The 22,421-nt window shown below is 43.9% G+C and overlaps 1 protein-coding gene and 1 pseudogene across 1 annotated transcript; both read left to right on the top strand.

Moving 5' to 3' along the window:
* Positions 1 to 285: 285 nt before the first annotated feature.
* LOC119808031 lies at positions 286 to 857 on the top strand (annotated as a pseudogene).
* A 3,997-nt stretch (positions 858 to 4,854) lies between these two features.
* On the top strand, positions 4,855 to 5,452 carry C2H11orf98 (chromosome 2 C11orf98 homolog). Its single transcript, XM_038320685.1, has one exon. It carries the CDS (start codon positions 4,863 to 4,865, stop codon positions 5,232 to 5,234), a length of 372 nt encoding a protein of 123 aa, XP_038176613.1. The 5' UTR covers positions 4,855 to 4,862; the 3' UTR covers positions 5,235 to 5,452.
* The last annotated feature ends 16,969 nt before the right edge of the window (positions 5,453 to 22,421 follow it).

Below are 22,421 nucleotides of genomic sequence, written 5' to 3' on the forward strand. Positions count from 1 at the left end.
AGAAGAGATAGGGAGGGACACTACATACTCATCAAAGGGAAAACTCCACCAAAGGACATTGTAATTCTTAACATCTATGCACCAAACATAAGGGCACCCATGTTCATATAAGAAACACTACTCAGCTTAAATCACATATTGACCTTCAGAAACTGACAGTAGGAGACTCCAATACCCAGCTCTTGCCAATAGACAGGTCATCCAGACAAAACCTGAACAGACTCTGCTCTTTCTTCCCATCGCTCATCGCCCACACCGGACGTCCAGCCAACTAACTTTCGGACCATGGCCAACCTCGAGCGTACCTTCATTGCCATCAAGCCAGATGACGTGCAGCGCGGCCTGGTGGGCGAGATCATCAAGCGCTTTGAGAAGAAGGGGTTCTGCCTGTTGGCCATGAAGTTCCTTCAGCTTCTGAGGAATACCTGAAGCAGCACTACATTGACCTGAAAGACCGTCCTTTCTTCCCAGGGCTGGTGAAGTACATGAACTCGGGGCCTGTGGTGGCCATGGTCTGGGAGGGGCTCAATGTGGTGAAGACAGGCTGAATGATCTGGGAGGGGACCAATCTAGCTGATTCTAAGCCAGGCACCATTCGAGGGGATTTTTGCATTCAAGTTGTCATGAACATCATTCATGGCAGTGATTCAGTGCAAAGTGCAGAGAAAGAGATCAGTCTATGGTTTAAGCCTGAAGAACTGATTGACTACAAGTCTTGTGCTCATGACTGGGTATATGAGTAGAGATGGATAGCTCTGGGTACTTCTCAGCATTACTGATAGATCCCTGGACACAGCTCTTCATTCCTTCCACAGAATGGATCATCTTTTCTAAAACAATAAAGACTTTGGAACTGGAAAAAAACCTGAACAGAAATGCTGGCGCTAACATATGTTATAAACCAACTGGACCTAACAGATATTTACAGAACATTTCACTGAACACAAAAGAATACCTTCCTCTCAGTACCTCATGGAACTTTCCTTAAAACTGACCACATACTTGGACACAAAACAAGTATCAAAAGATACTTAAATAAAATTGAAATAACACCCTTCATTCTGTCTGACCACCATCAATTAAAATTGGATATCAACAACAACAGAAACAATAGAAAGCTTACAAACTCATGGAAACTTAATAACTCACTACTTAATGAAAATAATGAGACAAGACATAAAAAAGAAGTTAAAGACTTCCTAGAATTGAATGAAATGAATACACACATATGCTATATAGTGAAGGTGGTTCTAAGAGGCAAGTGAATGGCACTAAGTGCCTACATAAAAAATTTGGAGAGGTCTCATACTAGTAATTTTTTTTAAATATTTATTTATACACTATTCTGTCTGTGTGTATGTCTGCAGGCCAGCAGAGGGCACCAGACTCCATTACAGATGGTTGTGCGCCACCATGTGGTTGCTGGGAATTGAACTCAGGACCTGTGGAAGAGCAGGCAATGCTCTTAACCTCTGAGCCATCTCTCCAGCCCCTCATACTAGTAATTTAATGGCACACCTGAAAGCTCTAGAACAACAAGAAGAAATCACACCCCAAAGGAGTAGATGTCAAGAAATAATCAAACTCAGGGCTGAAATCAATAAAATAGAACAACAACAAAAATTACAAAGAATCAATGAAACAAAGAGTTGGTTGTTTGAGAAAATCAGTATGACTGACCAGCCTTTATCCAAATTAACTAGCAGGCAGAGAGAGAATATCCAAGTTAACAAAATTAGGGATTAAGTGGGGGACATTAACAGACACCAAAGACACAAAGAATCATAAGAACATACTTTAAAAACATGTACTCTAAAAAAATTGGAAAATCTAAAAGAAATGGATAATTTCTTGATACATACCACTTACCAAAGTTAAGGCCAGATAAGTAATCTAAACAGTCCTATAATCTCTAGTGAAATAGAAGCAGGCACTAAAAGTCTCTCAACCAGAAAAGGCCAAGGCCAGATGGTTTTAGCACAAAATTATACCAGATTTTCAAAGAAGACAATGCCAATACTCCTCAAATTATTCCACAAAATAGAAACAGAAGGAACAGTGCCCGATCTGTTTTACAAGACAATAGTTACCTTGGTATCTAAACCATATAAGGACCCAACAAAAGAGAATTACAGACTAATTTCTCTTATGAACATAGATGTAAAAATTCCCAATAAAATACTTACAAACCAAATCCAAGAACACATCAAAAAGATAATCTACCATGATCAAATAGGCTTCATCCTAGAGATGGTGGTGGGTCAATATATATATAAGTTGATAAATGCAATTCACCATATAAAGAAACTGAAAGGCAAAAAAAATCACATGATCATCTCATTAGATGCAGAAAAAGCCTTTGAAAAAAATCCAGCACCTCTTCTTGATAAAAGTCCTCAAGAAATTAAGGTATACCAGGATATACTTAAACATAATAAAGGCGGTTTACAGAAAGCCGATAGCCAGCATCAAATTAAATGAAGAGGAACTCAAAGCAACTTAACTAAAATCAGGAACAAGACAAGGCTGTCCACTCTCCATATGTATGTAATATAGTATTTGAAGCCAGCTAGAGCAATAAGACAACTGAAGGAGACCAAGGGGATACAAATTGGAAAGAAAGAAATCAAAGTATTGCTATTTGTAGATAATGTGTTGGTATACATAAATGACCTGGAAAGTTCAACAGGGATCCCCTACAGCTGATAAATTCTGCAAAGTAGCTGGATACAAAATTAACTCACAAAAATCAGTAGCTCAAATGACAAATGAACTGCAAAAGAAATCAGGGAACCAACACCTTTTACAATAGCCTCAAATAATATAAAATATCATGGGGTAAGTCTAACCAAACAAGTGAAAGTCTTGTATGATAAAAAAAAATTAAGACATTGAAGAAAAACTGAAGAAGATATCAGAAGATGGAAGATCTCCCAGTCTCATGGATTGGTAGAATGAAACATAGTAAAAATGACCATCCTACCAAAAGCAATCTACAGATTCAATGCAATCCCCATCAAAATTCCAACACAATTCTTTACAGATCTTGAAGAACAATTTCCAACTTCACACACACACACACAGCACACACACACACACACACACACACACACACACACACACACACCCCAAAAACAAAAAACAGGCTAGAAAACAATCCTGAATAATTAAAGAACTGCTGGAGGTGTCACCATCCCTGACCTCAAGCTCTACTACAGAGCTGTAGGAATAAAAACAGTATGATATTGTCACAAAAATGGCATATGAATCAACGGAATGAAATGTAAGACCCAGACATAAATCCACACATCTATGGAAAGCTAATGTTTTATAAAGGAGTCAGAAATACACTGGAAACAAGACAGCAACTTCAACAAATGGTGCTGGTCAAACTGGATGGCTAAGTGTAGAAGAATGCAGACAGATCCACACTATCACCCTGCACAAAACTCAACTCCAAATGGATCAAAGACCTTAGCATAAAACCAGACACACTGAACTTGATAGAAGAGAAAGTGGGAATCACCTTGAACTCACTAGCACAGAAAAAGACTCTCTCAACAGAACATCGTTAGCACAGGCACTAAGATCAACAATTAATAAATGGGACGTCGTGAAACAGAAAAACTTCTGCATAGCAAAGGACACCGTCATTCAGACAAAGTGGCAACCTATAAAATAAGAAAAGATTTTACCAACTCTACATCTGAAAGGGGGCTAATGTCCAAAATATATAAAGAACTAAAAAGACTAGATATCAAGAAAACAACCCAATTTAAAAATGGGGTACAGGGCTGGAGAGATGGCTCAGTCATTAAAGGTTAGGTTCACAACACGAACATAAATAAATAAATAAATAAATAGGGTACAGTTCTAGACAGAGGAGTCTCAAAAGAAGAAATTCAAGTGGCTGAAAACACTTTAAAAATGTTCAACAGTTTAGCCATCAAGGAAACGCAAATCAAAACTACTTTGAGATTTCATCTTACACCTGTCAGAATGGCTAGATCAATAACACAAGTGGGACAGCTATTGCTGGCAAGGATGTGGGGGCAGGGGAACACTCCTCTACTGCTGGTGTACAGCCACTGTGGAAATCAGTGTGGCAGTTCCTCAGAAGGATGGGAATCAATCTACCTCAAGACCCAGCAATACCACTCTTGGGCACATACCCATAGGATACTTTATCTTACCATAGACACACTCGCTCTATGTTCATTGCTGCTTTATTCATAATTGCCAGAAATTGGAACAACCTAGATGGCCTTCAACTGATGAATGGATAAAGAAAATGTGGTACATTTACACAATGGATTATTACTCAGCCATTAAAAAATGAAATCATGAAATTCACCAGTAAATGGATGGAACTAGAAAAAAAATCATCCTGAGTGAAGTAACCCAGACCCACAAAATAAATATAATATTTATTTTCTTATGTGTGAATATTAGCTACGTGATTATCAAGCTACAATTCCATAGAACCACAGAGATTAGGTATAGAGTAAAGGGGTTGGGGAGGGGGCAAGAGGCCAGATGAGAAGGAACGAGAGGAGTAAGAGTGAGGGGAAACCATAATCAGGATATATTATGTGAGAAAATAAAAGGAAAAAATCAATAACAGGAAACATTTTAAATATAAATAAAAGGGAATGAAAAAGGACTAAACGCAAGTAATGAACATGTCTTATGAATGAATAAATAAAGCTAATGATTTTTCTAGTTCTAATTCTGTCATGGAATTTTGGGTTCAGGTGGTAGATAAATCATAAAGTATATTCAATTCTGAAAGGGTCAAATCATTTGAAGCTTCATATCTTTCATTCAAAATGCCAATTCTAGGTGCGCCTCAGAGTGCCGCTATGGGACCTCCCGGAGGAAAGATCAATCGTCCCCGCACGGAGCTGAGGAAGAAGTTATTCAAGCGCCGGAGGGTGCTGAGCAGGGATCGGCGACGAAAGCGCCAGGTGGTCGGGGCTGTGATAGACGAAGGGCTGACTACAAGGCACCACCTCAAGAAGCGGGCGTCCAGTGCACGTGCCAACATCACGCTGTCCGGGAAGAAGCGCAGGAAACTCCTGCAGCAAATCGGTCTTGCTCAGAAAGAAAAAGCAGCCATGGAAGTGGAAAACCCCTCCAAGTCATCCAGGACTAGTGAGCCACAGCCCAAGAGACAAAAGAAGATGAAAGTTCCCCAGGATGTAGATATGGAGGATCTGGGAGATGAGAGCTAAAGCCTCTACCTCTGCTATGAGAAGATTCTCAACAGCAACCAGAGGATTTGGAGGACTTTGGAGAAAATACTACCATATTCACTCTCCCAGACACCCTCTGATGGCCCACCGACCTTCCCTGGAGTTAGATACTGGAAGGGAAGAAGACACAGAAAAAGTCTGGAGATGTTCCGCTCTAGCAGCCAACTCCTTTCGTAATAAAGCCCTGGAGGTTTAAATTAACGTGTGATGAAGTTGCAAGAATGGGGATGGGCCATGTAAGAAGGCCTTTGAGAGACAGTCCAGAAGCAGGACACACAGTGTGCTTGAGCAAGCAGTAAGAAACTAGGTATTGCAGCGTGTGGTGGTGCTCACTTTTAATCCCAGCACTTTGAGGCAGAGGCAGGTGGATTTCTGTTCTAGGCTAGCTTATTCCAGGTCAGCCAGGGGCTACATGGTAAAACCCTATCTCAAAAGAAACTAGGTAGCTTCTTCAGTGGTCCCCATCTTTCTATACAGTAACACTCCCAATTTTCCATTTTTGAAAATTACAGGTTATTGAATGGCTGGTGGGGAGGCAAGGAATCTGCCAGTATACCTGTGTGACCTGGGATTATAGTAAGGACAGTTTTTTTTTTTTGTTGTTTTTTTTAACTGGGATGGTGGTGATTCTGGGAGTCAAACCCAGGGCCCCACCCATTCTGGGCTTTCTTTGTGCCATCTACGTCCTGAGCACCTGTATGTCTCTATTTCTCTATCAGCACTCATGCTGTAGGGAGACAGGGGTCTTCCTTATATAGCCCAGTCTGTTTTGAACATGTGTTTCCTCTGCTTCTGCCTCCACAGTGCTGGATTATGGGTATGAGACATGCCCAGCCCCTAACTTGCTTTTCCCATTGCAAACATCTAAATAGATGGAGGCTGATGTTAAGAGGGCTTGACCCAGCCCAGCAACCTGAGTTTCATCCCTGGACTTAACAGTGGAAGGAGAGCCAACTCTCCAAGTTTGTCCTCATGGCTTCCACGCTTGCATTTGTCAAACATGGTCCTCCATATACACAGTAAATGTAACAACAGAGCACAACCAAACACATTAAAGAAATAGACGTGGACTTACAAAATAAATAAATAATAAATAAATAAAATGCCAATTCTAACTGTATACATTTCAAGTTGTGCAGACTTTGAGTCTGGTTAATTCTGGTGTGTGGACATTTTTTTTTTTACTTTGCAAGTTTTAAATAAAATTTAAAAAAGTAAAAATTAAAAAAAGATTAAAATCTTTATCTAGACATGGTGATATGTACATACCCATATCCCAGAGCTTGGGAGACAGAGGCAAAAGGATTGCCACAGGGCAGAGACTATTATGGTCTACACAGTGTGTTCCAGACCAGCCAGACTTACAACAGGACTCTGTCTCTAAACAAAACTAAACAAAACAAAAAAGTGAGATTCAATAAATTGCTTTAAAGCTACAACCTTGGCTTCTGAGGGGAGGAAGAACCGTGTTCTTTAAGACTGTGCTCTGGTTGGCCCACTGTGCTCCTGTGATGGCCCCACACCCATGGTATGTGAAGCAACACAAATTCACCTAGTGGGTTATTAAAAAAAATTAATGGAGGACGGGAAGTTGGTGGGGGTGTGGTAGATATAGGAAGAGTTAGGGATGGGTAAGAATAGATGATAAATCAAATACATTGCGTGTATTACAAAATTCCAAAGATCAATAAAAATATGTAGTTTTAAATATAATTTTTTATTTATTCTTTGGGAATTTCACATCATACACTCCAATCCCACTTATTTCCCAGTCCATCCATATCCACCCTTCACCCTTGCAATGTCTCCCTCAAAATAAAATAAAAATTTTAATTAAAAAAAGAAACAAAACACTTTGCTCCTCCATCTTTCCCACTGGTGTAGGAGGTTCTTCTGTCTATGTGTTTGCTTTCATGGTTGAATAAGAAACTGCCTTGGCCTTTTGATAGGACAGCACTTAGTAGGCGGAGTAGACAGAATGGAATGCTGGGAAGAGGGATTCAGAGAGCTGTCATGGACTGCCAGGTCAGACACGCTAAATCTTTCCTGGTAAGCCACAGCCATCGTGGTAAACACAGGTTATTAGAATTGGTTAAATCAAGATGGAGAGTTAGCCAATAAGAGGGCTAAAAATAATGGCCAGGCTGTGTTTGAATGAATACAGTTTCTGTGTGGTTATTTTGGGTGTAACGCTAGCCAGGCGGGATGGAACAAAGGGGCCCCGTCACACCCCTTCAACCCTCTCAACCTCTCCATCGCTCTTTGTTCATCTTAGTGGCACTGGTTTGTCACACAGTGTAACCCTTCTGTCCAAACAGCTTACTTTTGAATGTCATTTGTAATGAGTTGTTGATCTGGTTCAAGACCTCTGGCTTTTGGTACACCATCCATACTGGACCCTCACTAAAACTCCTCTCAGGTACCTTGCTGTTGCCTGGAGTCCAGGAGATTCCTGCAGCTATGGTTTCACAGGACTGGTCCCTTCATGTGCTCCAGCAGATCATAGATGGAGTAGATGTTGGGGTGGACCAAGTCAAAGCACTGGAATGTGAACCTGGGCTAGCGTGAGTTTGGTCAGTCTGGGCCTCTGCTGGGACTGCCCCTTCGGGGTGGGACAGAGCAAGCTTTCCTGAGCTCTCAGGTCAGCTCTCCCTTGTAGGGTGGGGTCTTGCTCTCCCAAAAGCAGTGGCCAGTAAGGGGGCAGAGCCAGATCTCCCAAGGCCAGGGAAGGGGGTGGGGCTGAGAGCTATCTTGAGGAGAAGGGCAAAGAATGAAACAGGTGTGGTTGAAGGAACTTCCAGATCTACCTTCCATGGGCTTCTGAAAAGACTCCTCAAGAGATGATGAGACCAGGAAACAGCACATCCTGCTGGGAAAGCGTCTGGGTAGAGTGCCAAGCAGGCTTCTGTGCTATGGGCCCAAAGAGCACCTGCTCCCCTTTGGCCTCTGTATCAGTTCCTGCCCCTACTTCTCTGTGTGCTGGACTGCAAGCTATAAGATGAAATAAACCCTTTCCTTCCCATGATGCTCTTGGTCATGGTGATTTATCACAGCACTAGAAACCCTAACTACAACCCCAGCATTTCTTCCTCTTTCCAGGACCAAGCTGACTCTGGTACCCAAGGGAAAGCCAGCTCAGGGTGGCCTCCAAGATGGGGAACTGTCATGGTTGATGACTCCTTGTCACCTTGACATCTGCTTATGACATGGGTTGAAAGTGCCACAAGCCACAAAAGGGTCAGAAAAACAGGTCCCTCTGACACATTCGGGATGGGATAAGAATTGTCAAAACATGCCAAGAGGACATGACATGTCCATTTCAAACAATTTTGATTACCTCGACCCAACATTTTTGATTAATTATGTTCCTATAGACACTACAGACTCTGCAGGTACTTAAAAATCATCTCATAGGCTGTAAGTGAACTCAGTACTGTCCATGCATGACATCCTATCTATGTCAAGAGTACTGGGCAGTCACTACAAAAGGAGCGAGAGAGCAAGGCCGACAGTGCGGAACTAACCCCAGTGTTGCTGTAGGTCCAAAGACAGGTTGACGGTGTATCTGTACAGGAAACTAGCATTGTGTAAAGTTGTATAAGATTGTTGTGTAAATGAGTTTGTATGTACATAGAGCCTTCAAGAAAAATGCAAGAACCAAAAACCAGAATCTACCAGAGAGGTAGAAGGGTGAACTGGCTTTCGGTGCCCATTCGTTTGGATCGCTTGGCTGCTTTGGCATGTGACATGCAATAACAGGCAGCGCGTGCTGATGAGGACACTGGATTTCAGGAGCCTGGGGTGCAGCGGGGAGAGACTCTGAGCCAGCACGGAAACCAGGTTGGCGGTGTCTCAGAAAGTTAGGTTAGTATTACCATCTGTCCCAGCAATGTACTTCTGGGCATAGTCCCAGAAGAATTAAAAAATGAGGACTAAAATAGATGTGCACACCAATATCCACAGCAGCAGGATTAACCAGAGGCAGAGGAGGCAACCCAGGTATCCATGGACACAGGTAACAGGATCTGGCCTGTCTAACCATGGGCTGCGAACCAGAAACCTTACAAGGATGGAAATTCTGACACCTGCTACCACATGGATGAGACTACAGCAAAGCCAGTGGCAACAGTACGGGTCCAATTGTATTTGTTTTTAAGGACAGATTCAGAAGAATCCTTTATTAAGATGGGAAAGCTGTTTCTTCCTCTGTGTGAGGTGTCTGAAGACTTGAAGGGCTTCTTCCATTTCCAGTCATGTGGTAGCAACTAAACCAGCTTTGCCTTCTGCAAACACCAAGAAATTGGGATTTCTTACGGCATTCTTTTTTCCAGGCCTGATCAATGAATGACAGTATGCAGACAGTGACTCTGGGAGATGGCATGTTTAGTCTACTTTCTATTGGTCATAACGCCTGATAGCACATCTAAATAAGTCACTAAGGAGATGACTTTATTCAGGCTCATTGCTCCGGGAGGCTGAATGTCTTATTCAGTATTAAACACACTTCATACAGTCAGAGTCCAGAGGCCACAAAGGACTTTGCATGGTGAGAGAAAGGGGTATATGTGAGGCTCTGTCCTTGGGCCTCCGCTCCCTCTTCTCATAAGGACACCAGAATTCTATCACAGGGTTTACCATGATGGTTTAATCCCAGTTACCTAAGTGTCAACCCTCCTCATATCTCTCAGTGGGGGTTAAACTCCACTGTGAACTTGGGAGTGGACAAGCCACATTCAAACTACAACCACAGGAACAAATGAGGTGGCCTTCTGGCTGCCCCAGCTCCCCCCTGCAGTGCAGTAGAGATCCAGGCAGAACAGAGTGATGTGGAGGGCACTGTCATCTATGGGAGACAAGGGAGTTGGAAAGGAGAAAGTCACACACACAGCTCCCTGATTCTGTTCAGTCTGCCTGGGTTTCTTTCCAAAGGCTGGTCTCCATGTGCATGCCCAGGTGAGATTACATCAAACTGGCCAAGAGCTGCTGGGAAGCCACATGTGAAACCCAGGGGTCACACAGGACAGGAGGCTGTCAGGCAGGACATCCCTGTGGATCACCTGACAGCCTGAGAAGCTGCAGAAGAGCTGAGCCTTTGGAGTTTGACTAAAGAGGTCCAGAAGAAAAAGGTCACTCTGGCCCAGTGTTTATAGGTCAAAATCACAGTCAAATGCTAGTCAGAGCCAAGTCCTGCCACTCATAAAGGAAAGTGACATCTAGCACTTATCATTGTGGCCAGAAAGACACTTGACAACAAAATAATTGACATTGTGACTCTGTGCTTTGTATCAGTAAATGTCCCCTCAAAGAACCATACTAAACAAACCCAAGTACTATTGGGAGACAGTGGACACACTAGTTCCTAATGATTAGGAGGGGGAACTAGTGGAAGTTAGGTTACTGTGGCATGCCCTCTAGGGGGATATTGGGGTCCTGCCTTCTTTCTTCCTCACTCCCCAGCTGCCATGTGGTAACTGCAGCAGGATACCCTGTGTGGTGGTTTGATAGAAAAGAGCTCCCAAAGGGATTGATACTATTAGCAGGTGTGGCCTTGTTGGAAGAAGTGTGTCACTGTGGAGGCGGGCTTTGAAATCTCATATATGCTCAAGCAGTGCCTAGTGAGCCAGACCACTTCCTGGTGCCTTCCTATCAATTTGTAAGACTCTCAGCTTCAGCATCAAGTTTGCCTGTACACCACTATGCCACACCATGATAATGGACTAAACATGTACTTACTAAAAACGTAAGACACCCAAATTATGTTTTTCCTTCATAAGAATTCTTATGATCATGGTGTCTCTTCATAGCAATAGAAAACCATAATCAAGACAGAAGTTGGTACCAGGAACTGGGGTGTTGCTGTGATAGACCTGACCATGCTTTTGTTGGAAGGAATATGGACCTTGGGACTGTGGATTAGAAAAGCAGTTAACAGCTTTAAGTGCTGCTTAGTGGGTTATACTAATTGAAACATGGAAGACTGTGGGACTGAGGGTGATTTGAACTGTGGGGGGGGGGCTGGCTCAAGATGTTTCAGAGGAGAATAATTTGAATATGTTGCCTAGAGACTGTTCTTGTGAAATTTTGGTGAAGAATATGGCTGCTTTTTGCTCTCGTTTGAAGAGTTTGCCTGAGGCTAAAGTGAAGAGTTTTGGATTAATTGCATTGGCAGAAGAAATCCCAAAACAGCCTAGTACTGACTGTTGTGTGGTCACTATTGGTCACTCTTACACGGATTTATATTGAAAAGGTAGAAAAGCACCAGGAGTGGAATGGAGCTGAATCCTATGTTCAAGGAGAAATGGAATAAAAGGCGAGATCCCACCCAGCTAAGTTTCCAACTTGTGAAAAGGAATTAAAGAAAAGCTTAGAGCCAGATTTGGTGGTGCATGCTTTATTTCTAGCACTCAGAAGGTAGTGGCTGGTGGATCTCTGAGTTCAATGCCAGCCTGTCTACAGATCCAGTTTCAGGACAGCCAAGCTTAGATAGCAAAGGACAAAAAGCTGGCGAATATGTAATTGAGTAAGGGAGCCACTTTCCAGTCACAACGAGCAGCAGAACTTGGCAGTTTCAGCCACATGGTTCTGACTTTAAAGTCAAAGGGGTTATGGAATATTCCTCCTATGGCTAAGGAAAGCCCCTGAGGTCAGGCATGTCTCAGGGGGGTCCCTGAATGGAGACCCAGAGAAGCCATTGTGTGAAGCTGTGAAGTTGAAGCCTGAGTTGCCTTGGAGACCCCAGGATGTTGGAGATGCCAGAGCCATGGGATACCTACACAGTAAAGCTGCTAGCAGGGAGTGGAACCAGCCCAAGAGAGAGAAGTGTGTTGTAGCCAACAAAGCTGAAAGGAGCTGGAGATCTGAAAAGTGCTTTAGTACAATCAAGTACTAAGAGGAAAGACAAGGGTGGAAGAAAACAGAGCGAAACACAGTATCTTGAGTGAGATGGAGCAATCACAGCGCCAGGAGACTAAGGGGATGTCTGTCAATCTTCTGAACTTGGTGAAAACTTAAATGCCCAGATCACCTTGAAGAGAGAGCTGGTTGGCTCAATCTGACACATTTCCAAGTAACCTGCTGGCCCTTCAACTGATGCAGCTCCCCTCCAATGCCCTGCAACTGGGCTTAAGGGGAGCTCCATGTCCCTGCCTCTTCCTTGCAGAAGTGGCTGTACTGAAGAAACATTTGGTGCTTTGGACCCCACCGCATCTGCTTCAGGAGCCCACACATGTGAGCACAGACACATCACCATCACAGGGCCAAGGTGACGCAGAGGAGCTGGGGATGACAAAACAGCATCTTAAAGAGTGGCCCCACAAACCCAGACCCAGAAGAAAAAGACACCCAAACCAGCCAAAGCTGACATATTGTATTCCAGCAGAGCCACAGTACAAGTCCTGTGTGGGAAGTGGAAGTCCCTGGGAGAAAAATGGTCAGATTCAAACTGGAGCCAGAGGAAAGGAGGCAGAATTCTAGAAAGGGAAATTTGTTGGTACCTAGGAAAATGGTTTTCTTGTTTTAAAATTTTAAGAGAGAAGTCAACTGTTAAAAGTACACTGGTAAACTGGGCATGGTGGCACAAACCTTTAGTCCCAGCACTTGGGAAGCAGAGGCAGGCAGATCTCTGAGTTTGAGGTCAGCCTGGTCTACAGAGCGAGCTCCAGAATAGCCAGGGCTGTTACACAAAGGGAAACCGGAAACTGGTGACAGTGTGCTGTGGGACCAGTGGCATCCGTGACTGTGAGCTGTACAAACACGGAAAAGAGCAGCCAGTCCCACTGCTTGTGGGGTTGTGTACATATTGAACTAATACAGAATCATTTGAAACTGGATTCTGTCATTTTAAGATGTGAGCTGTAAACCCTTAGGCAATCAAATTAAAGAAAACACAAAGAAGCCTGGAGAGTTGGTTCAGGGGTTAAGAGCACTTATTGCTCTTGCAGAAGACCCAGGTTCAATTCCCAGCATCCACACAGTGGCTTACAACCATCTGTAAGTTCGGTCTCAGAGGATCTGATGCCCTTTTCTGACCTCCTCAGGCACCAGGCACATTTGTGGTAAACAGACATATATGCGAGCAAAACACTCATACACACGAAATGACAAATCTAAAAAAGTTAAAGAAAATAAAAAGAGGTGCTAGGGTTTAAAGAGTTTATTTAAATTTTTTATTAATAAAAACTCAGGAGTCAAATATTAGGGTGAAAACTTGACTGATCAGAGAAATGATGGAGAAGCAACCCCAGTGACCTCCTCTTTCTCTCCTTTCCCTATCCAAAAGGGCCCACGAATCTTTCTAAACTCCTCTCTACTTCCTTTGTCTCTCTATATGTATCCTGGGTCCTCCAAAACCTCTATAGCAGCTGGGTGGCAGCGGCGCATGCCTTTAATTCCAGCACTCAGGAGGCAGAGGCAGGCAGATCTCTGTGAGTTCGCAAGACAGGCTCCAAAGCTACAGAGAAACCCTGTCTCGAAAAAACAAAACAAAAACAAAAAAGAAAGAAAAAAAAGAAAGAAACAAAAAAAGAGAAAGGAAAAAATCTTTATAGCTAATCCTGGTCAGTTAGTCGCTAACTCTGCCCCCAATTTAAGTTTAAACTTTATTAACAGTCTCAGAGTGTCACTGTGCAAAAAATCCTGCAACAAGAGATGGCTCAGTGTTTAAGACCACTGCTGATCTTACAGAGGACCTGAATTCAGTTCCCAGCACCCACAAAGAGGCTCACAACTACCTGTAACTCCAGCTCCAGGTGATCTGAACCCTGGTGTGGCCTCCTCAGGTATTGTATACATGTGGTACTCATACATACCTGCAGACAAAACATCCATAATTTTAAAATAAAGTAAGTATATCTTTTAAAAAAAAGAAAGAAAGAAACCTATTTGGGGTGGGAATGGGCTTCACTTGGTAGAGTGCTTGCCAAGCTCATACAAAGCCCATGTTCAATTCCAGCATCACATAAATTGGGTGTGGTAGCACACATCTGTAATCTTAACTGTATCAGCAATAGGAGACATGAATTAACAAGCACCCTGTCTTAACAGCTTCACTCAGAAACAACCCATGCCTCCATCTCATCCAGCTACATGTTGGCCACTTGTGAGTTTTCTTCTGAGCCCATGAAGAACCTTCCTGATTCTCTTCAGCTTACAAGCTGGATATGTTTACCTTGGTCTCCCCTTGCCCTGTCACAATAGGCAAGGTTGTGAATGTGCCCTTGTGCTGTTGAACAATGCTTTGTACACTGTAAATATGTACTGCTCTCATTGTTGATAAAAGCCGATTGGCCGATGCCTAGGCAGGATTTTCAGGGCAGAGAGAATGCTGGGAAGGATGGAGTCAGAGGAGTCATGAGACACAGAGCCTCAGGGGCAGCATATAGATTAATAGAAATGGGTTCATTTAATTTGTAAGAGCTAGTTAGTAATAAGCCTGAGCTATTAGCCAAGCATTTATAATTAATAATTAGTCTCTGAGTGGTTATTTAGGAAGTGGCTGGCAGAAGAGAGCTGATTGAGGTCCCTAAGAAAAACTCTGCCTATACCCTTAGGGCTGGAGTTTCCACTTGACTCCAGTAAGTCAAGTCAGCTCCTTCGGGGAGATCCATGGGGTGCTACCAATTTATAGTCTGTCTTCACTTAGAAGAAAACTTTGGGTCAGGAACAATTATCCATGTATATCATTAATGCCTTGATTCAGGACAGAACACAGGACAGTGGTAAATTGCTTAGTTTGTTTTTCTTGGAGTGGAACTTCACTCTGTGAACACGGCAGGGCAATACCAAAAGGCATCCCAGTATTAGTGTACCATACCTGAGTGGAGCCTGTGCAACCCACAATGGCATGGTGGAGGGACTGAACACAGAAAGTAGCTAAAGCTGCAGTCCTGCAGATTCGATCCTGCTCTTCCCTTTCTCTGTAAATAAAGATTTATTGCAACACAGTCACAGCCACTCATTTGTTGCTGTCTGTGGCTGCTTTTGTGCTAACAGAGCAAGAGCAGAGCTGGGCAGTCATCACAGAAGTCAATTCCTGGGAAACCTAAAACACACACTATCCTGTCCTTGTAAAAAGCTCTTTAAGGCCACTGGTGGCTAGCCTTGGAGAGGTAGGTCGGCTTCTAGGGCTGCCATGTTCTCACGTGATCTGTGTGGGTACATAACCATGCCAACTTTGAACATAGTCGTTGATTCATAATTTGCATATTTTCATGTCAAATCCCTTGCTCCTCTCAGGAAATCCCCCTGAACTAAGACCTCCAAAATTAAAAAGATAAAAATCCACAAGACCAGAGGAAAAAAAGACAGTGACAGGTGAATAATGCTTTGGACAGCAGATGAACATGAAGTCATAGCAGCATTTCATTTATATTTTAATAAATAAAGCTTGCCTGAAGATCAGAGAGAAAAACAGCCCCACTGGTCAGCCTTACAGACCAGGCAGTGGTAACACACAAACACCTTTAATTCCATAGCCACATTAGTTTGCCATAGAAACCAGGCAGTGCATGTCTTTAATCCCAGCCCTAGAGAGGATTGTAAAACGGGAGTAGACAGTTCTCAGACTCAGTCTCATTCTGAGATTCCTAGAGACAGGATCGCAATTTTGGACTGAGGCTGAGGTAAGAGCCAGTGGCTGGCTACTTTGCTTTTTGGTCTTCAGGTTGAACCCCAATTTCTCTCTCTTAGTTTTTTTTTTGTTTTTTTTGTTTTTTTTTTTTTTTTGGTTTTTCGAGACAGAGTTTCTCTGTGGTTTTTGAGCCTGTCCTGGAACTAGCTCTTGTAGACCAGACTGGCCTTGAACTCACAGAGATCCGTCTGCCTCTGCCTCCCGAGTGCTGGGATTAAAGGCGTGCGCCACCACCGCCCGGCTCTCTCTTAGTTTTTATTATTCGTGCTTCATGAAATGATTCTTCCTATTTGTCAACTGTTTGCAAAGGTGGGGTGTACTATCAGCGCCTCTGGAACAGAGGTGTGGGTGAGACCAAAAGCAGAATGCTTGGTCTATAAGGTTTTGCATGATGGCAACACCTCCATGATGCCTCTGGGCTTGTGTGAGGCTTTGGTAGCCATGTACCAAACCTGGGCTGGAAGTCAAACTCACTATAGTGGTTAAACATAGAAACCTCCCATGCCTCACTCAACTGAGTGACTGATCCTCCCTAGCAGGAAAAGGAGGAAGCCATCTGGGTGAGGGGACCAAACTTAAAATAATTTAAAACAAAACTAGGATACCCAACTCAATTAAAATTTTAAATAAGTAACAAATAGTGTGTTTGGTATGAGGCTATCCCAAATATTACACAGGATATACTAATCTTAGAGATACACTATTCTCTGCTTTTCCAAAGGTAAATGCAACTGGGTATCCTATGTATGCAAGTAGCCCAGTGTCTGGGGAAACAAACCAGGGCAGTCTGAAGGGACACACAGGCCCCCATCAGGAGGCCACTGTCAAGCCTACAGGTACCAGCTCCCAGATGGCTAGCAACCAGGCTGGTGCTCTAATTACTCAGGTTCTACTGAAGATCACACTGCACCATCACACAAAGAGCCAGTGATTGGAATGGCTCCAGATTTCTCAGCTGCAGAATGTCTCTGTGCTGGACAGCCACGTCAAATGCTAAGGAAGAGCATTTCCTCTATGGCCACCAGACCCACACCTCAGGGAGAAAGTTCCCTCCCACATACCATCCTTAGACACTGCTGGGAAGGTGACTCACAAAAGCAAGGGGGCTGCCCAAGAAAGAGGAGAGTGCAATGCTCCAGAAACAGGAAGATGAAGCAACACCCTAGTGCAGAGAAAACCCGGTGAGAGGTGGGTGGCAGGCCTAGAGGGCCAGTTCAGACAGTAACCGGAGAGGCAAGAGGGATTTTGGAAAACAAGGGAAACAAGCTCTCTCAGACCAGTGGTGCTCGGTTTGTGGGTCACAAGGGTCACATATCCGATATCCTACATATGAGATACCTACATTATAATTCATAAAAGCAGCAAAATTAGAGTTATGAAATAGCAATGAAATACTTTTATGGTTGGGGGTCACCGCATGAGAAACAGCGTAAAGAACAGCAGAACTGGGAAGGTTGAGATCCACTGCCTTGGACTTTTCACTACGCTAGGAGGGGTGGTTACTGCCCAAGAACAGAGAGGCAACCTAGTCAACAGTACTTACAAAGCCTAGCAAGTGAAAACACAAGTTAGTAACTCCAAGAGGAAGATCCTGAGTCACTAGTGGCCGTGTCACTATAAGAAAACACCCAGGGGTTTATTTCAGCCGAGAGTCTTAGGGTTTAGTCCATGACACAGGTGCTCGTGGCTAGTCAGCAGAACAAAATCCACTACCTCATGTCCAGGTGACAAGAATCAAAGGCACAAGGATTCCACAAAGGGCATCTCCCAAAAGACCTACTAGGCTCTACCTCTTGAAGGTGACACTGCCTCCCAGTACTGTCAACCTGGTGAGCAAGGCTTTGGCGCATGGCCTTTTGAGAACTGCTATCCAAGCCATAGTAGCTCTGTCAGATGGCACAACAGACAAGCACAGTTGGCCACACTGTGCAGTGTCACAAGCACTGGAAGCTGGATGTCTGTGGATCTACCTGCCCACTGTCAGCTGGAAGAGCCGGTGATTGCTCGATTTATCCACAGATGAAATCTGCCCAGGCACATGCTCTGCAGGTAGAGAAGCAAGGACATTAGTTCTAATTATCTGATCAGGACATGAGGGCCTGGAGATCTCACTATCATCTCCAGAGCAGGCAGACAAGTTCACATGGAATTTGTTATTGAGACAGGGTCTCACTGTGTAGCACTGGCTGGCCTGGAACTCAGGATGTAGATCAGGCTGACCTTAAACTAAGGGATTTCCCTGCCTCTGTCTCCTGAGTGCTGGATTAAAGGCGTGTGCCACCACATCTGACTTAGCACTTTTGCTTTCAATTATTTGCCTGTGCACACACCCACAGAAGCTAGAAGAGAGCATCAGATCCCACGGAGCTGGAATTACAGGCAGTTATGAGCTGCCTGATAAGGGTGCTGGGAACCTAATTGGGTCCTCTATAAAAGCAGTAAGTGATCTTAACCACTGAGCCATCTCTCCAGCCCACCATAAGGTCATTTTAGCAAAGTAAATGTGCTCTATGAGTTTTCTCAGGTTACATCACAGAAGCAGATGGCATAAGGAAACTGGTCCCAACTTAGGGGTGTGAGGGAGGCTAGTTGTAGGTGGTTAACAACTGTGCTGAGCTCAGGAGCTCAGTGGGGCACACATGCTCCAAGGCAAGGCTGGGAAGCAAGGAGCAAAGCAGAGAGAAGGCCCAGTGACAGAACAATGGAGCAGCTCGGAGGACAGAGCTGGAAGCAAGGCTGGGGCAGCAATCTGTGAAGAGCTACATGTCTGAACGCTGAAGCAAGGCTTCCAGGGCCTTGATGACTCTCCTCACATTCTCCCTATCTCCTCCAACAGAATACCATAGATTTAGCTGAATGCATAGAATAACGACTACACATCCAGACTCTGAAATTCTGTTCCCAAACAAAACTCAAGAGAAATAAAGGCATGGCTGTCCAAAGATATATATGAAAATATTCACAATAGAGTTTTTAAAAACAGCCCAATCTGGAAATGTGTCATCAGCATCAGAGTGAGCAATGGCTGAATACAGAGCAAGGAAAAGGAAGGAGTTACCTTACATAGAGCAGACAAACCACACAGGTAAGGCTGAGTGAAAAATTCCATGAGGAATGTTGCAGTTTTCAGAGTTGCAGAAGAGGTTATCCGCAGTGCTTTACAGACATCAGGGCAGCAGTGACCCGGGGATGTCCTCTTCTTCGTGGGCTGCATAGGGAAGCCCAGAGGCACTGAAGGGCCCTATGCACACACACACACACACACACACACACACACACACACACACACACACACATCAAGATGCATTACTCTGTGTACTTTACCAGTGACAACACGAGCACCCTAGCCGCCCTTCTGTTTCCTCTCAATCTACATAAGCTAGGAGCCGAATTTCAGAACTCACGAAGTACAGAGACTCACTAAAGTCTCACTAATATGACTGCCTAAACAGGGGCTGAACAGACTGCCAAAATGCATGGGGTGTGGGGAAGGGGGAGAGACCAAGAGACCATGAACCTACACAAAGAACTACAGGCAACCACAGAATTCTGAGAGCAGTGAAAAAGTCTTCCTCAGGGATTAGCCCCACCCCCCCAAGTGATTATCCAACACCAAACAGTCATCCCTGGAAACACACATACAAGTAACAGTATACATACTGCGCAGATACAGTTGGGAATATATATATATATATATATATATATATATATATATATATATATATATATAAAAAAACACACACACACACACGTAACAATTACTAAGAAAAGAGGCCATGAATTTGAAAGAGAGCAAGGTATTAAGGGAAGGTTTGGAGGGAGGACATGGAAGGCAGAAACGTTATAATCTCAAAATAAACTAAAATAAAGTTCAGGGTCAGAGACAAATGCTCAGGGGAAGAACATTTGTCTAGTGTGCTAATAAAAGTTTAGGGTTGGAGATACATACAGCTCAGGGGTAGAGCATTTGTCTAGTGTGCTCAGACCTGGGTTTCATCCCATGCCACACCTCCTTCCACCTCTAAAATAAAGAAATGGAAACAGAAAGGTTCAATACCTTTCTTGCTTTTGCCATTATACATTTTCACGCCCTCTATCGGGAAGTTCAAGGTTTTCACTTAGAATTGATATTTTTTTCAAGCAGTATACCTATTTTTTCCTATCTATACTATCTCCCACTTGCTTCAAACTATCCTTTGTTTATGTGTATTAAAAACTGGGTCCACACCACACCGGTGTGTCAAAATGTTTTCACGAAAATGCTCAACTCACTTTTATAATGGTGCTAAAAAAATGATAATACCTTTTGAACTCTTTTTATTCTTACTGTTTTTTCTAGATGTGATATTAAATTGCACCTTTAAAAGCCAAGTACTGGTGGGGGCAGGTGTCGGGGGTCTGGGTTTGTGCATGTAGAGCTCCAAAGACAACTTTGTGGAGTTGTTCTCTCCTTCCACATTTGTGTGGTTTCCGGGGCTTGAACTCAGGCCATTAGGCCTGCAGGGAAGCACTTTACCCCAGGGATGTGTCATTAGCCCTGGCCTGTCTTATCCTTATCATGCTAACACTTTGGGAACTCTGTCTTGTTTATAGGTTTTGTTTTGTTTTGTTTTGAGACGAGATGTCTTGTAGCCTGGGCTGTCCTCAAAGTGCTCATCCTTTCCCCTCAGTCCCTGAGTTCTGGGACTGTAGGCCTAAGTCACCCAGCCAGACTCTAGGTCTTTAGACTTGAAATATTTAACATACGAAAGCTATGTTCTCTTAGATTTTCTCACTGATGAATAAAATTTTTTACTCAACCCACAAATTTTAACAATATTTTGAAAAAACGTATGTGTGTAGCACTATAATCTGTTTGGTATCATGATTTTGCTTTGGGTGTTCTGTCTGTGAGCACTGAGCACAGGCCTCACATATTAGACACAGTTTGCAGTGAGAGTTACAGCTTCAGTTCTGCTTTCACTTCCCAGCAAACCTTGGCACCCACGGTGCGGTCACCAACATACGAAGCTCAAATTCTTGGCTTGGGGGTGGGGATCAAGCTACATTTTTATTCCAGAACTTTGTTTTGCAAATACGAATTTTACTTTGTGCTTATTTCTTACAGTATTAGACCAAATTGTGGTCTGGATTCCATTACCATTTCTGAAGATTAACAAGATTCAAGATTCATGCTTACCATATTTTAAAATACATTATCAAGGGGCTGGAGAGATGGCTCATCAGTTAAGAGCCTTTGCTGCTCTTCTAGGGGACCTGAACATACATACCTTCATCAGACAGTACCCTCTTCTAGCCTCCAAGGGCACCTGTGCTCACACTTAGAAAATACACACACAATTAAAACTAAATCTCAAAGAACTACTTGATCAAAACTTCAGATTTTTTTCTCTTTTAGGCATGTGTCTAGTATTTAAAAATCTTTAAAATGTGTAAATACAAAAACACTGCACACCTGTTTCAAAAAACTCACATTTTGGTTGGTTGTGTTGACACACATCTAATCCCAACACTCAGAAGGCAGAGGCAAGTGGATCTTTGTGAGTCTGAAGCCAGCCTAGTCTACATAGTGAACTTCAGAACAGTCCAGGGCTATATAGAGACCTATTTTTAAAAAATCAGAACAAAAACCCAAAATAAAACAAAAACTTCACATGGGGCTAACACAGTGTATTGAGTTAGAGTTCCCTAAACCCACCAGTATTTGTGAAACTGCATGCAACTTAATGTCAAATTAAATACAAATGTCCCTTCAATGACATGGGCCCAGCTGTCTGTCAAGAGTGTTTCTCAAGACATGGCCACCGCAAACGTTTCAGTCAGGACTTGACTGTATGGAACCTAATTCCCAGCGCTCAAGGTGCATAACAAAAAATCTCTCTCTGACTTAGCAAACAGCACTGAAATCAGAGACCCCTCCAAAACGCAGATTCCAGTGTCCCACCTCACCCCGTCCCCTCCACACAGCCTTTGCTCCAGCCCAACAGGATCCTTATCCTGAAGATCTGGAGCAGCCAGGCTTGGCTCCGTTTCTTCATCTCTATTTCTCCAGTTCCACAGAACCCGGGGAAGAGGCCTTCCCGGAACGCAGTGCCGAGGCCCACACCGAGCCGCCAGACACGGCCTCCGACCGTCCTCAAACGCAGGAGCTTAAGCATCCTCAGAGGCAGCCCACGATACCCAGGACAGGCGGCATGCTGTGCGGGATTCCACACACAGCTGTTCTGTATCGCGGACCGCACAACAGCCAAGGCCTACAGGCTCCCGGCATGCCACCATTGGCACTGAGGGCCACAGACACGGAAAACCGAATCGCCCACTTCGCCGGGCCACAAGGTGAAGAGTCCATAAATTACAGGCCAGAGTGTCCGACTTCCGGACGAGTCTGCGCAGCTGCACACTCCCAGTTCCGGTGTGCCCGACAGCCATCTTCCCGACAACCCCTCCGCTTCCACTGCATGCCGGGAGTTGTGGTCTTAGCGCTGGCTGCGCGGCGGGCGCGCGTGGCAGGAAGCGGAAGCGGCCGGTGGCCCATCCCC

The sequence above is a fragment of the Arvicola amphibius genome, chromosome 2 (assembly GCF_903992535.2).
Source record: "Arvicola amphibius chromosome 2, mArvAmp1.2, whole genome shotgun sequence".
NCBI classification, from domain to species: Eukaryota; Metazoa; Chordata; class Mammalia; order Rodentia; family Cricetidae; genus Arvicola; species Arvicola amphibius.

Bases quoted from the DNA above. Each gene is read 5' to 3' on its own strand.
- C2H11orf98 (XM_038320685.1), top strand. From the start codon at position 4,863: ATGGGACCTCCCGGAGGAAAGATCAATCGTCCCCGCACGGAGCTGAGG.